The 16,317-nt window shown below is 43.7% G+C and overlaps 1 protein-coding gene and 1 long non-coding RNA gene across 3 annotated transcripts in view; one reads left to right on the top strand and one right to left on the bottom strand.

The window, feature by feature from the left end:
- The first annotated feature begins 2,089 nt into the window (after nucleotides 1–2,089).
- On the top strand, nucleotides 2,090–2,533 carry LOC134223737 (uncharacterized). Its single transcript, XR_009982694.1, has 3 exons — nucleotides 2,090–2,205; nucleotides 2,318–2,384; nucleotides 2,472–2,533. It is a non-coding gene; the product is annotated as an uncharacterized LOC134223737 (long non-coding RNA).
- A 1,538-nt stretch (nucleotides 2,534–4,071) lies between these two features.
- The window catches only part of LOC134225343 (sodium-dependent nutrient amino acid transporter 1-like), a 56,906-nt gene continuing 44,660 nt past the window's right edge, over nucleotides 4,072–16,317 (bottom strand). For both annotated transcript variants that reach the window (XM_062705332.1, XM_062705334.1), the window contains exons 2-7: nucleotides 6,813–7,122; nucleotides 6,530–6,749; nucleotides 6,197–6,467; nucleotides 5,979–6,082; nucleotides 4,572–5,200; nucleotides 4,072–4,509 (exon numbers count right to left, since the gene is read on the bottom strand). In XM_062705332.1, coding sequence (XP_062561316.1) covers nucleotides 4,253–4,509; nucleotides 4,572–5,200; nucleotides 5,979–6,082; nucleotides 6,197–6,467; nucleotides 6,530–6,749; nucleotides 6,813–7,122 — 1,791 coding nt within the window. In that variant the 3' untranslated portion in view covers nucleotides 4,072–4,252. The remainder of the gene's footprint in view (nucleotides 4,510–4,571; nucleotides 5,201–5,978; nucleotides 6,083–6,196; nucleotides 6,468–6,529; nucleotides 6,750–6,812; nucleotides 7,123–16,317) is intronic.

The following is a 16,317-nucleotide window of genomic DNA, read 5'->3' as shown; positions in this document are numbered from 1 at the left end:
ACACTCGGAATGGTGAAAGCAAAGGTTGCACCATTGAAAGCGCTATCTGTGCCTCGGTTGGAGCTGATGGGTGCAATTCTTGGTGCGAGACTTGCGAAAGCGGTGGTGGAGTACCACACCCTTCCAATTACTCGGCGAATATTCTGGACCGACTCAAGAACAACGCTGGCCTGGATTCAATCAAATCATCGGCGTTACCGCCAGTTAGTGGCATTTAGGATTGGGGAGATTTTGAGTAGGACAGATGCTAATGCGTGGAGATATGTACCAACACAACACACCCCTATTGACGAAGCAACCAAGTGGGGAAAGGTCCCAGTACTGACGGTATGTCATGTTGGTTCCGGGGACCAGATTTCCTTTACCTCCCCGAATCACAATGGCCAGAACAGAAAGAGACTGCTTCACTTGACACGGATGAAGAAATACGACCCTGTTTGGTACATCATCAATTACGAATCGAAAGTTTGTACCTGTTTGACAATTTTTCCAAGTGGGAACGTCTATTGCGAACGGCTGCCTATGTTTGTCGCTATGTTGGTAACTGTTACCGGAAGAGTAAGAAGCAGACACCTACGGAGGGTCACCTGAAGCAGGAGGAATTCAGGAAGGCAGAGAACGATCTGTTTCGCACAGCACAAGCGTTGGCGTATCCAGAAGAAGTAGCAGTATTGAAATCACGAAAGAATGTGAAGAAATATGTAGAGAAAACTAGCCCTATCTACAAACTGTCACCGTTCTTGGACGAGAGCGGGGTGTTGCGAGTTGACAGTCGTATCGGTGCTATCCCATACGTCACGTACGACTTCAAGTATCCAATTATCTTGCCACGTCATTACCCCCTCACTAAGCTGATCGTTGATTGGTATCACCGGCGATATTTGCACGCCAACAATGCGACGGTACACAACGAGGTGCGTCAACGGTTCCATATTTCAAACCTGCGCACAGTAATCCACCAAGTAATGAAAGAATGCCAAACATGCAGGGTCCGCAAGGCAAAGCCAGCAACCCCAAGAATGGCTCCCCTACCAATGTCGCGCGTGGCTGCTATGACGCGGCCATTTTCGTACGTAGGCTTGGATTATTTCGGGCCTATTCAGGTTCGAGTCGGACGCAGCTGTGTTAAACGTTGGGTCGCTTTGTTTACGTGCCTCACTGTTAGGGCAATACATCTAGAGGTAGTGCATTCTTTGTCTACTGAGTCATGCAAGATGGCTGTTCGTCGATTCGTGGCACGTCGTGGTTCGCCCATTGAAGTTTATTCGGACAACGGAACGAATTTTCAGGGGGCCAGTCGAGAACTACAAGACGAAATTAAAGCAATCGGACTTGATCTAGCGGAGACCTTCACCAACTCGATTACCAAATGGGTTTTCAATCCACCGTCGGCACCACACTTCGGTGGCTCATGGGAGCGTCTCGTAAGGTCCGTTAAAGTAGCACTGGGGTCACTGTGCAGCAGTCGTAACCCGGATGATGAAACCCTGTTGACAGTCATCGCGGAAGCCGAATCCATAGTGAACTCTAGGCCCTTAACAACCATCCCGATGGATAACATCGATCAAGAAGCGCTCACTCCAAACCACTTCATTCTTCTGAGCTCCAGTGGTGTCAACCAACCCCCCGTGAAGCTGTCAGAGTCAATGCAAGTCACTCGAACGAACTGGAAAATGGCCAGACAACTGGTAGATCAATTCTGGCGGCGTTGGATAAGGGAATACCTCCCCATAATCGCTAACAGGACTAAGTGGTTCGAGGAGGCGGATAACGTGAAGGAGAACGATTTAGTACTAATTGTAAATGAAGGGCAACGCAACGGTTGGACAAGAGGACGGATAATGTCAGTGATTTCGGGAAGAGACAGTCGGGTTCGTCAAGCAATGGTACAAACTAAGGGCGGATTAATGCGACGACCGGTATCCAAGTTGGCAGTACTGCAAGTACAGGAAAATGGTAACGCATAGCTACTTGCAGAGACGGAAGTGCGTTACGGGTCGGACAATGTTGCAGCGCCTGGCAACACTGGGAAAGTGGGTAGTAAGGACGTCGCCGGTCCGGCCCTTTGAAGAACAAACCTTAAACGTCAGTCTAAGTTGTCATCGTGACGAATCACATTTCCTAAAATCGGTTGTGAGTAGCAGATTTATTTAAAGTAATTATAGTCCTAAATCCCATGATTACGTTGAAATACTACGAATTAAGGTAATATTGTGTTGAATTATCAGTATGATTAGCTAGCAGGTGTGAATTTGAACTGTATAGTTAGAGTGGCACTGGGAACAATAAATATGTAACCTCAATCGTTTATCTTCAGGACCCCACTCTGAATTTAACTGTGTGCAGTAAATTGGCATTGTCTAGTTGCTCAGGATAATTGTAAGGTAAATATGTGTAGAAGACGAGATAAATGATAAAATAATTTACCTACTTGTCTGGGGAATACTTACCGATTCAACACCTACCTGTAGATACTGTGTATTGCATAACTGACACGTCGCTGAAGATAGTTCGGGTAGATCGTTACGAGGAAAACTAAATGTAAGATGAATGATTTCTATAATGCCATTGAAACTAATAAAATAATTTTTTCAGCTGCGTACACTGAAGAGGTGACCGCTGCAGAGAATTTTCAAATCGTATCCGAACACAAACCATTGTTAATTTTGCGATTATCGGCATTCATTTCGATATTTAATATAATGAATGATTTTTTATTCGTGTATGATTCGTGTATTCGATGGAAACGTGCTCTCGGTAAAGTTCGTTGAGAAGTGAGAACGCGGTACGGTGCAACAACCCAGCGACTCAACATAATTGAATCCGTGCCATATTGTTGCTATTGTTTTGATACTCGAATGAGCTACTGGTGATTATTAATTGACTGTATGATCATTATCGATATGCTTATTTGCTTTTCTAACGATGTGAAGCAGTATTTATCATAGGGCAAATACAGATGTACAAAGCTAAAGAGAAGAATTCCCATGTCAACCTGTTCTGAATATGAAACTCTACAATACATTGAGTGAATCATAGACGGGGAGGGGTAAATAATGAATCTAAAATAAACTTTTACTGAATCACGTAAAAGCAAATTGATCGTTTGTCAACTTACAATAATTTGCATAGGCCATATGCCGGGCGGTGCGGTTTATCTTGTCGACCGCTTCTAGGGAAAGTACCGAATCTAAATGCCCTCGGGGCATTTAAAGCACCTGCGTCTGCTCAGTTACAATAATTTCCTTCACATTAACGCTGCTATGTGTGGTTAAATGCGATCCTTGATTGGAAAAATCAAATACCGAGCCAGGGGCAATGTGATACCCAATGATGTGGAATTTCCTGGATTTGTTAACAGTAAGTAGTTGGTTAACTGTGCACTGTTGTACTGTGCAGATATGAATCGTCGCCGGAGCGTATCACCAGCTTGTGTCAAATAAATTTCAATAAGACAATGTTGTGCATTGTAGGTACAACCAAATGTGGGTTGTAGTAATTCTGATTTCTGGATACGAATTAAAAATATCCCAAAGCACACATTTTATATAACTGAATATACAAAACCATAGTATGGTTTGAATGTATATTGCGATTTAATAATGTGCGCTGCATCAATAGATGCATCAGGCGTTTTTATGACAATTTCCGAAGAACACCAACGTCAATCCATCTCCATCCGCTGTCCCTATCTCCTAGTCTAGATATCACCCAAACCTGACCAATGAAGAAACTCCTGCTAACAGCAGCCCCCCTCCGGACACGGGGTGACCTCTCCGGTCAGAGGACAACGTCTATTCTGCTTTCTTCCTGACTGACCAGCACAACTCATCTGGAACGTCTAACACTTTGTCCCTACATTCTACTGATTTGGGTCGAAGCAGTCTCCCAGCTTCATTTTTGACCCCTCACGTCTCAACGCACTGGATCAGGGAAGTGTAAGATGATCTACAAGGTAGGATACAATATCCGACATTCTGTGGCGAACATATGAATGCTGTATTTGGTAACTTGTAGTGATATTTTGTTTTCATTTTGTCATCGTTAAACAAAGTAACGCACCGTTTGTCATTTTACTTTTATTTAAATAGAATATCCAGTATTAACATAAAAATCTTAAAAATATTATCAGGTAAATATTATTCGTTTTTCTCACTTACATAAATATTAATGCGCTTTTAACTCAGAATGGTTGATACTTTAAAAAGTTGGCCTCTAGAAAAACATACGCAGAATTCTTCAGCTGAAATTTTCAGCTCAGAAGCCTCCGTTTCATAAAATCGATGGCATTTCGATCGCTCGGCACCGTTGCTTCATGCTGCTCCACTTCCTCCTGGTAGCGAAGTCGCGTCGGAGTGTCCTCTGGGCCCCACTCCGGCAGTGGTCGGAAAGACTTTTTCAGTGAACCCCACCACGAATCAATCGTTTTCGAGCTGGTCCGCGTAGTAGCGTACAAAGCCCATCCAGGCAGCTGCAGAACGGCCACAATGTAGATGAACCAACCAAGAACTGCAAGTGATAATTAATAATGGGAATTAAAATCGGTTACACTGCTTAAGTTGCATTTTTACCATTATATCCAATAGGAACTATGAAAGCTTTATAGTCGATGAAGCTCAACAACAGAATAACCACCGTTGCCAGAGGCGCGACGACCCCCCAGCATATCCTCCAAAACAGGCTGGTGTTGATGCCAAGCATAAATTTGATATCCCTGCAAATGCGATCCACCCCGTAGATCCAAGCCAGTGTTGCCAGCTCTAGAACAGCAAACGTCAACGTAACATACTTCGCCCCATAATAATCCAAAACATCCAGCAAGTCCAATCCACCGGGCGTTAGATAAACGGTACCGAACGAAAACCCAGCCACGGCCACCGCCGACACAACCTGCCAGTTCTTCAGCTCCGGACACTGATCCTTGATCGCCGTCACGATGCTGGTCGTCACGCCCAGATTGCTGCCCAAGCCGACGATAAAAAGCATCAGGAAGAACAGGGCGGAGAAGAGCTGTGGCAGCCAGTCGAACTTGGCGATCGCATCCGGATAGGTCATGAACGTCAGTCCGGCGCCACTTTTGACCACCGCCTGGATGTCCTGCTGCTCGGTGACGTACGCCAGATTCCCGATGACGCCGAACACGATGCACCCGGCCACTATGGACGTGAAGGTATCGAGCCAGGAAATGATTATGGCGTCTCTGGGAAAATAAAGTGGAAAAAGATAAAAATAAGTGGATCTTGAGTGTAGGGCAATTTGTCAAACGGCAGTTACACCGAATGGAAATCCGTAATTGCGGTTAGTTTTGCTCATCCGGACGAAATGAAGGGTAATTTGGTCGGGCATCATTGGCAGATAAACTGCTAATTAGCGACTTTATGGTTGCGTGAACTAATATTTGTTTTCCAGTTGTGAGAATGTCTCATCTCTTATTCAATAAAACATTGAGGTAGGTGAGATTCAGTAAAAATGTATACACCATACAATGGAGCATTATCGACAGTACGGGTAATTGAAAATGATTATTGCTTGGAAATAGTAAACTAAGTTTTTCCCTTCGCAATAGTATGGAGATGGAGAGACTTTTTATAATGTATCTCTGGAACGGGTCGCCCTTATATTTTTATATGTCACATAGAGTTGGAAGATTTTTAAACTAAATCAAAACTCTCGCAAAGAAAATCAAGAAAAACATATTATTCATATGGAATCAAATAGATCGTAGCGTTCTGTATTTTTATTTCAGAATAGCACTCTTTCAGAATAGTTTTCATTTCATGATAAGAAAAACAATAAAATCGACTTAAATAGAAGGTCTTTTGTTTCAATAAATATTATTTCTGAGAATTTCCCGTAGATTTGATTTTTTTAACCAAATAAAATCCTTTTTCATTAGTTTTTATGTAAATTTATAGGAAAATTTTAAAAAATGTCTCTATGTATGTGAGGAACAATTTTTTTCATATCTTCATACTTACTTGTATACATTGTTGGAGAAGTTGTTGAACGACGAATAAGCAATAATCCCGCCGAAGCATACCGAAAGCGAGAAAAAACATTGTGTGACGGCTTCATACCACACCTGAAACGAGCGATGAAACTTGGTTTCACTGTTTGCCTACCTTCAGGCTGCCCATTTTACTTGAGCGTCATTTTCATCGCAATCTGAAAAACATAGAATGCGCGAATTACATACCGTGACATTCAACAGTTGATCCCACTGTGGCTTTAGGAAAAACACGATGCCATCGAAGGCTCCGTCTAGGGTACATGCGTGAACCAACAGGATCAGTATGATAACGTAGGGAAAGATGGCAAGAAAGTAAGACGCCTTCCCTGTGCTCTTTATTCCTTTTATTAGAATGGTGGCAACGCACAACCATGCAAAGAGCAGACACAGCACAAGTTTCCAATCTGGCAGTCCAAGACCCTCGAAGAGGGACCCGTTTTGATGCATCACTGAATTCCTAGAAAAAAAAGCAACAACATTAGCATTCAAAGAAAGCAAAGTATTCCATCCAACACCTACTGGAAATAGAGTTCTGCAGAAGCCTTCGGTTTAATGGATGAGTTAGAGACGATTTGACCAATAAAATCGGAATCCACACAATTGGGCCACGACGGATCGCATTTTGCCCAAGGCAGTACTGCGCTGAATGACGCCACCAGATAACGGAAGGTGATCGCCAGTATCGGCGTGTAGTACGTCATGACTATGAACATGGCAATGGATTGACCAACTCCAATGCCTACGAAAAGATCAATTCATTTAACGTATATTTCATCACAACGAAACAGATTTAACTCATTACCTCTCATGGCTGGACTGAGATCGTATATTTTGACAACGCCACGGCTCGAAAACTGCCCCATCACCATCTCCAAATAGTAGATTGGTCGTCCCACGAGGAACAACACCACGATGTAGGGGATCAGGAAGGCGCCGCCACCGTTTTTAAGTGCTGTGTAAGGAAACTTCCACACATTACCGAAGCCTACCGAGTATGCAATACAGGACAGCATGAACTCCACGTCCTTCCCCCATTTATCACGAACCGGTGATGGTTTTCTGGTGACCGTTCCGTTGTCTACCGCAACATTTGATGCGTTGTTGCTGAGCACCTGTGCGACGCGAAGTAATCAAAATAATTTTGTAAGAGATTTACACAAAAGTGTGGATTCAAGATAAAAACGCATTTGTTATCACTACTTGTAAGGCATATTTTACGACAGCACAATAATTATTAGCTTCAGACGACCAGTATTTACTTATCATTGTTTGAAAGGTGTATTTTACATTAGTACAAAATACCATATGCACTTGTGCCATGATACCTACATACACTAATTCCATGACTGAAGAAAAAGTGGACGTCATCAAGAGTCCTTCAAACAACCTTGATTTATCCACCAAGAGGTAATATTGCCTTTCTCGTACATTATTTAAATAGTGTAACCCCGTTTAACGCAAATCTAAAAATGCTAAATTCCAAAAATGTGTTTGCAAAAATGTTTACACTTAAACACACACATACAGACAAGTTTTGGCGACCAAGATCTGCTGCAGTATCCGATAATCCATTGAACACATCGATGAACGAAAAGATATTGATGGAATAAGCCGTTTAAATGACTTTATCTCTGCTCCGCCTGCCACTATCCTTAAGGAAGTTCCTATCTCCTTCATTGTATAGTCGTAGTGGAGGAATGTGACCTCGAATCGTGTATTGTAGCATCAAATAGTTTATACAAGTGTTATCTGTTTAGAAGTTAATTAAATACATGTGAAAGAAAACGTTTGAGTTGGAGATGGGATCTTCAAAACTCCTTCTGCACACACGTATAGATCATCGCCGAGCATGTCGTACACTGATGTGTTAAACGTTTCCAACGATTCTGCAGCAAAATTCCTGCCTTGGCATCCAGTCAACAAAATACTGAATACCAAACGATGTACGCCATAAGAAATCATAAGAACGGAAGTCTCCTATCCGCTTCCGGCCCTGCGACTGAGTCTGAATGTCTCGCTTGAAAGTATTTCGGTTTTTAGCTCGTCTATGTACTTGTTAACAACTGCATCCAAACAATAACATTTTGTCAACATTCCTGCCACTTCATTCAGTCATTTCCAAAATCAGTCTTCTCCCAAAACGCAACACCTCCACTTGATTCAAGAGTCAAGGAAGGCCACGAACCACTCAAAGCAGTCGAGCCCGCTAGCGACCAGCAGACGTTCGGTACTGCGATTGAGGTCGGATAAGAAATCTTTCGTATTCTTGCTACCGGCAAGTACAGCCACCGAAGGTCCATTTCATCGCTTAAAAGTTTCTCGGCTTTCAGCATATCGAACCCATAACTGCCCTCAGAACCATGTCAGGCGTCTGATGTTCATCGATTTGGCCATCCACTAGGACGCACCACAACTGCTGCCTGCATTCAGGAAGCTCTCCATCAACTCAACATAGTCTAACCATATTGCTGCCAGCGTCTAACAATCTTCGCAGTCCTGTGTTTGGGACAGGAAACGACAGCTTGGTACATCTGATAGTGCTTTGCTTGCCAGTGCATCTGCCCACCTACCAGCATCATCGCCATCACAATCTACTATGGGAACGTTGGTGGAATGTACGGGCCAGCCGACTTAGCCGTTATTGATCATTGTTACGATATAATCATTTTGACTGAGATCTGGATGGATTTTAGAACTATCTCAAGCTACGTTTTTGGGCATAGTTAAAAAATATATTTCGCTGCGATTGCAATTCGAACAACAGACTGTAAGTGACTGTGTTGAAGCATACGTTATCCACTACAAGCGCACAAATGATTGCAACTATAAGCAGTTTGCCGTAGGTATTTGAAGGCAAGAGGGAAAGAAAAATATAAACAAACGAATCTATGAAAAATTGCGAAATGTTCGAACTCGGTAAAAATTGTGAGATGAAATTTACGACGGATGAAAATACTGAGCTGAAGAGGAAAAATAACACATAATAACTCAAGCGAATACCAAATTTCATAAAAAATACGTATAGATAAAACAATAATAATTACAATTTTAAGCTGTTGTAAAACTGACTGCTGCGAAAAATAGTTGATCCCGACGATCCGAATATCCTCCTGGTGTTCTAGGTATGACTACACTTCACTCACACGACGTAGGAGCAGAGGTCAAGTATGACAAGGATTGGCGATGCTTTTCGTACCAGGATAAGGATCCGAAAAATGATGCGATTTCCTTTGACCATCCATCTCCGATGGCGAAGAAGTTACTGTGGCAATTAGGAAGATTAAGAAGGATAAAAAGCGTCTAAAGAGAAGGATGGGGCAACGACTGGCGTCGGATACGGCCAGAATGGAGCTTGAAAACGAGAAGATCAAGATGGATAGAACAATAGAGAAGCAGATTATGGAAATGAAGATCGCTTCGAAAGCGGCTTTCCAGAAGAAGAAGAAGAAGAAGAAGAAGAAGAAGAAGAAGAAGAAGAAGAAGAAGAAGAAGAAGAAGTATTTGAAGAAGCGATGAGGATCGAACATCCATCGAAAGGACCAGTGAGTTCCACTCCAATAGGTGTTCCATAAGCAAGCACGTTTGCGACTGGAGCGAAGAAGACGACCGTTGAACTGAAGCAGTTTACGGTCTCTGGTGTTAGATCTTTAAGCTGATTTACTTCAAAAAAATCCGAGTAATGATCCACCGTTACCAAGAACTTTCGTTTTGATCCTCTATATTCAGCGAAAAACACGTCCAATGAAACCATGTGGAATGGGTACACCGGAATTTTGTGAGATCTCATCGGTGGATTTGCTTGACACGGAGCGAACTTGGCACACACAGAACACTCCTTCACGACGTCTTTTATTTGGGAGCTCATTCCCGGCCAGAAAAGATTTGATCGAGCCAGTTTCAAAGTAGCTTCTATGGCGTTATGGCTTGCATGGCAACTGTCCACAAGCTTACGTCTCAAGGCGTGAGGAACAAGAATACGGTCACCACGAAATATCAGTCTGTCTTGAGTGGCCTCCGTCAGGTACTTGATCAACTGTACTAGGCCACCCCTGTTGGATGTAGTGGGTGATAGCTTGTAGAGAGGAATCCCCGTTCGTATATTCCGCAAGTTCTGCGAGTCTAGCATCCGAGACGTTGAGAAAACTGCTGAGCTTTACTTGGGACATTTCCTGTAGCACTTCGTAGACATTCATTTTTTCGTACGAGTCAAAATCTTCGTTCTGGAGTGGAGCCCAAGATATCGTGTCAGCAACTACGTTGTTTTTGCCCGTGATAAATTCCAGATGCAAGTTATACCGTTGAAGTTTCAGCAGCATATGTTGTAGGCGTTTTGGTGCTGACAAGAGTGGTTTGTTGAACACGTTGAGCAGAGGCTTGTGATCCGTTTTGATGGTAGTTCTGGGGTTCCCCACAATTAACTGATCGAACCTTGTGCAAACAAAAACTATTGCAAGAAGCTCTTTCTCAATTTGAGCATAGTTTTTCTCAGTGGCCGTCAATGTTCTAGATGCATAACCGATGATGCCACCATTTTGGTAGACAGCTACACCCAAGCCGAAACAGCCATAAAATTTTACCGACGTCTGAAAGACGTTTAATTTCGATCGATTTAGCTTGAAGTGGTTTTCTTTTAACCGACGAAAGAGTAGCTGCAAATTATGATTGTGATTCTTCAACGCTGCTTCCAAAGTATCGCCTATTCCAAAGATGAGCAGGTCATCTGCAATGCATTCAACACCTTCCTGGTCCCAACAAGTCCTGGATCACTTGCTACAACTTCAATTGAAAAATTTCAGGAGCCGATGCTATTCCGAAAGGGAGACGAGTCCATCGATATCTACCGAATGGTGTCCATAAAGTAGTTAGTTTACTGCTCTCTTCATCTAACACCACGTGCCAAAAGCCCTTTTTCGTATCTATCGTCGTGAATACCTGAACCTTTCCGAGTTAAGGGAGAATTTCATCCAAAGTTGTTCACTTAGATTCGGCCGCCGCAAGGCCTTATTCAACATCACCGGATCCAGACATATGCGTGAACCAGCCTTCGGTCGCTGTACCAAAACCTGGTTACTTACCCAGTTAGTGTGGTTATTTTCCTTCACTATAATGCTTGCTTCAGGGATTCCAGTTCTTTCTTAAGATCTTGACGCAGGGCTATTGCAACTCTTCGAGGTGATTGGATTGTCGGTTTTATGTTTTCGTCTAGCTCTAGTGTTACCTTACCCAGAAACTTCCCACAGCCTTCAAAAAGGTCCTTATACTCGTCGATGATCTGTTACGCTTGTACTCGGTATACTCTCATCAGCTTGTCGATTGACGGATTAGGTTCTGATGCGTTAAATTTCACTGCTTCGCAAAACTCGACAAGACACAATTCACGTGATGCCCTTGCTGAAAGCAACGGACGGTGTTCGACATCGACGACTTGCAATTCGTCAGTATTTGCGGTTCAACCGACGACACTTCACTTTCACTTTTCCTAGAACTTTAATCGGGTTGCCACCGAAGCTTGGCAATCGCAGAGTCGATGGTTGCAAGGATTGGTTGTGGTCTCCTGTGTGTTTTTTTAGATGGTCGAGGCCAATCAAACTGACATTGGCTCCTGTATCAAGGTCACAAAGAACTGACTTCCACGATTTCGCAAACTTGATGTCCAACTCTGCAACTACACCACCCCCGCCGATTGAATTTTCGATTGATATTCTGCTTATGTGGTATTCCTGTTCACTTTCTTCTGATGACTCTCCGTTTTCGGAGGCTTCGTCTTCCTAGCTGCATTCCTCCTTTACTGCTCTGATGCTCCGGGACCGTCGTTTCTTCTGCTTTGCTGCAGCTCGGCACACCTTTTCGAAATGGTTCTTCGCGTTACATTTGTAACAACGTTTTCCCAAGGCAGGACATGTCCCTTTCGAGAATTCATGGGCATCTCAACAGAATTTGCATCTTGGTGAATTGACATGCTCCGAACGAGCTTTTCCTTTTGCAATTTTGTTGACCTCTGCCTCCGAGGTGACATACGTCAACTCGTGTGATCTTTTCTCTGTTATCTCTTCTGCACTACATAGGTCCACTGCTTTATCCAAGGTTATATCGGATATTGTTAGCATTTTCGTTCGCAAATGTTGCCACCTGTTGGCAGTGACCAACTTGTACGCCATTAGTTCCGATTCAAGGTTTCCGAGTCTGGCAACTTTTGCCAAATCCTTTAGACGAGAACAAAAGTCATCAACATTCTCTCGGGGTGCTTGAACCGCCGAAAAAAAAATCCAATCTATCGATAATTATATTACGTTTTGCTACAACTTTGGCCTTTATCGCTCGTAGAGCCCATTGCGTAACAGCAGCTTCCGCAGGAGTGAGTTCGAAGTTGCGATACTTCTTCCTAGCAGGCTCTGCAATAATAGTCAGCAGAAAGCTGACTTTCTTAGCGTTGTCCACGGGTGGCCAATCCTCCATACCTGTCGTCTTGACGTAGTCTTTCCAGCTCTTGACGAAGAAATCATAATTCTCCTCCATGTCGCCATCCAATACCAGTGGCGACGGCTGTGAAACAGGGACGCTTGTTGCGCATGAGCGCTGCTCCACTTGATGAAGCTGCGCTTGTAATGATGCTGTAGTTGCTGTTGCAATAGATGTTGCCGTTGCATTTACTGACTGCATCAATTGGTTGAACATGTTAACCTGGTGATCCAGAAACATTTTAAACTGATTGGAATCCATGTCGATGAGGACGACTTAATTTTTTCTTCCCACTGAAAAAATAAAAATAAAATGGCCACCGTACATCGGTTCCGCGATTTTTTCAATCGATTTTTCCGCGATATACACTAATGACGCCGAAATTAAATTATTCGGAACTCGCGCCGACTACTGACACCATGTTTTAATGATTAACTGTACTGCCGCCGTGCATCGTGTAAGGCGGAGTACGGGGGTGGGGAAACTACTGCAATGAGTGTCCTACGAGGGGTCGCTACATATTACAACGGCAACCACGGCGGTGAAGTCCTGTGCAAGTGTGACCGGAGGACGAAGAGGAGAAACCGAAAGGGACGAAGAAAGCTCACAATAACAGGAATCGACCGGATTCAGGGAATCGGAAGAAGAGCATCACGAAGAAGAAGAAGGCGAAAAAAGAAGAAGTATCCATGAAAAGAATTAAGCGTAACCGTTCGCAAGAAGAAGTAACGCCCACGGAAGTGCAACTATCGGCTGATCAGTGAACAGTTTCTTCCCCGAAAGCTGCAAAATTTCCAAATTTCGGCTAGATGAGTGGCCGATCTTCATAAGTAGTTTCAATACGACGATGAAAGCGTGCGGGGTTTCAAATCTAAAGAACCTGGCATGACTGCAGGAGAGCTTGCGAAGCCCTGCTAGAGATACTACTCTGATTCTGTTGCCGCTAGCAGTACCTCAAATCATCTACACGTTGCAAATGCTGAAACGGCGGCCGTAAGAGCTGCTGAACACATTGCTAGTGAAAGAGCGAAAGCCGAATCCATCAAAAGCGGACCGGTTAGAGACGTTTATCTGTTTCGTGATGGTAGTTCAGCAATTATGCGACCATCTCGAAGCGGCGCAGCTTAACGACCATCTGATAAACCCTTTGCTGATCCAGGAGCTGGTCGAAAAGTTGCCGCCGTCGACGAAAATGGACTGGATACGGTTCAAGAGGCAGCATGTCAGGACCGCTCCGCGAACGTTGCCAGATTTCCTGGCCGATCTGGTATCAACGGCAAGTGAAGCGACCGGGATGATCGATACACAACCGAATTCATCCGGTTGTTGATGTGAGCAGTGTTTGCCCTTCCGCAGTGATTGATGACGTTTCGAAAGTCACACTAACGACATAGATCTTTTGTTTTTTTATTATTATTAAGTAATCAGCTACCGCCATGTAATTTTGTGATCGTCTTTCAAATAAACGTTTACTTATAGTTTATCGAATTTCGCGGTTGTAATTTGTTTTCTTCGACGGCTCTCAACAGGTTATGGGCCCAGGCGCGGTGATTAAAGAAGAAAATCGATTACGGATCGGAAAAGAAGTGGAGAATTGATTGAATAATCGCTTATGTTTTGAAGTGATCTGAAGAAAAAGCGATTTTGTGTTTTGAAATGGCAGAGTCGAAAGTAGTGATTGAACGTCTCTATAACTTCAACTGGCCTAGTTGGAAGTTTAGGATGGAGTTGCTTTTGCTCAAGGAACAACTGTATGATGTGGTTACTCAAGCAAAGCCTGAAGAACCCTCCGCGGATTGGAATAAAACGGACGGAGCAGCTCGAGCGACTATTGGACTAGCATTAGGTAACGATCAGCTGTGTCATGTTATGACGGCTCGTACGGCAAAGGATATGTGGGATGCTTTGAAAAGCTATCACGAAAGGAACTCGCTGACGAACAAGATTCACATATTGCGTAAGCTATTCTCGCTGCAGTTGGAGGAGGGAGGAAGTATGGCAGAGCACTTAGTGAATGTGTCCGAACTTGTGCATCGATTAATTGCTATGGGTGAGGATCTCAAAGAGCACTGGATAATCGCTATACTGTTGTCAAGTTTGCCACGGAGTTATGATTCGATAATTACGGCATTGGAGACCCGTCCGGAAGATGAAATAAAACTGGAATACGTTAAGGGAAAACTGTTGGACGACGATGTGATCATGAGGATGTTGATATGGGAAAGGCAATGGCTGTTTCGACACGGTCCATTATTCGTAAGAAGCGTACATGTTATTGCTGTAAACGAGAGGGTCATTTTTGGCGTGATTGCCCGAAACTAGATACGAGAGAGTAATCTGATGAAGATGAAGGTGCATCATCGAAGCAAAGGGCAAGAATGTTAAAAATACAAGCGACAAGCGGCGGAGGAGGAGTTTGTTTTTTTGTGTCAGGAGGAGATGACGTTGCTGAAAGTACGGTAGTGATGCGGAAAAACAGTTGGTGTTTGGATTCGGGCTGCATGAGTCACCTCACTGGAAATGCAGGGCTGTTAGAGGATTTAGTCAGCTGCAACGAAACGATTTACTTGGCGGACGGACGAAAAATGAGAGCAGAAGCAAAAGGCACAGGAAAACTGATGGTTGGAAGTGTTGCTATTACAGTGAATGATGTGTTCTATGTTCCTGGACTGGCTGGAAATTTCATATCAGTTCCGCGGATTGTTGAACTCGGATTCAAGGTCTGCTCCGATTCCAGAGAGGCTCAGATTATGAAGAATGGCTCAATGATTTTGAAGTGTGTTCGAAAGAATGGTCTTTATTTTGTTTGATGTTGTAAATAGTTCATAATTAGCTAATTAGTACTGGGCGCACACTGAGGAGGAGTGTTGATGTGAGCAGTGTTTGCCCTTCCGCAGTGATTGATGACGTTTCGAAAGTCACACTAACGACATAGATCTTTTGTTTTTTTATTATTATTAAGTAATCAGCTACCGCCATGTAATTTTGTGATCGTCTTTCAAATAAACGTTTACTTATAGTTTATCGAATTTCGCGGTTGTAATTTGTTTTCTTCGACGGCTCCCAACACCGGTAATCGTCCTGTAAAGGTCAGAGGAGGAAAGCAGACGGAATACGAGAGCAACCTACATGCACACGCTGAAGACTCTTGAAAGAAACCGGAACACACAAGAAATCTGTGTACAGTTTGTCGATGTACGGATCATCGGCTGCAGAATTGCGACGAGTTCCGGAAACTGGGCGTTCCTCAACTGTGGATTGATTCGGGCTGTGCTCTGCTTGGATGGCCACGGGAAAAGTAGGTGCAAGGCGAGCATCCGGTGTAAAGAGAAGAGATGTCAATGACCCGGCAAGCACAACACAATGCTCCATCGTCATCAACGCCCACAACTAATGTGGCCAAACGGATGCTGCATTTTTTTGCTTTGTTTTACAAATTTATTACAGTTCATACAGACTTACAATCTATGCGAAATGCATTTTTGGAAGATCAATTTTCAAGCCAGTGACGCAATCCAGATAGGCGTCCCGCGTTTCGCAGGGCATTTGTTGGCCACATTACCCACAACACAAGTGTGCATACGCCGATTATCTTCCGGATGATTCCGGTGACCTTCAATTACGGAGGAAGGTCAGTCATGGCATTTCTCGACGAAGGTAGCTCGTTCTCGTTGATCGAGGGCTCCATCGCGAGTTAACTGAAAGCCAACGAAAAACAACAGCCGCTCACTCTGGCAATATCCGTCACTGAACTATCGCGAACTAGCGGAGCGGTATAGCCACTTTCCACTAGCGGAGTACTCGAGCGAATCGCCGAGGATCCTGATAGGTTTGAAACACCTACATCC

This window comes from Armigeres subalbatus, chromosome 3 (assembly GCF_024139115.2).
Source record: "Armigeres subalbatus isolate Guangzhou_Male chromosome 3, GZ_Asu_2, whole genome shotgun sequence".
NCBI lineage: Eukaryota > Metazoa > Arthropoda > Insecta > Diptera > Culicidae > Armigeres > Armigeres subalbatus.
The sequence above is the reverse complement of the archived record's forward strand: the minus strand, read 5'-3'. Positions and strand labels throughout refer to the sequence as shown.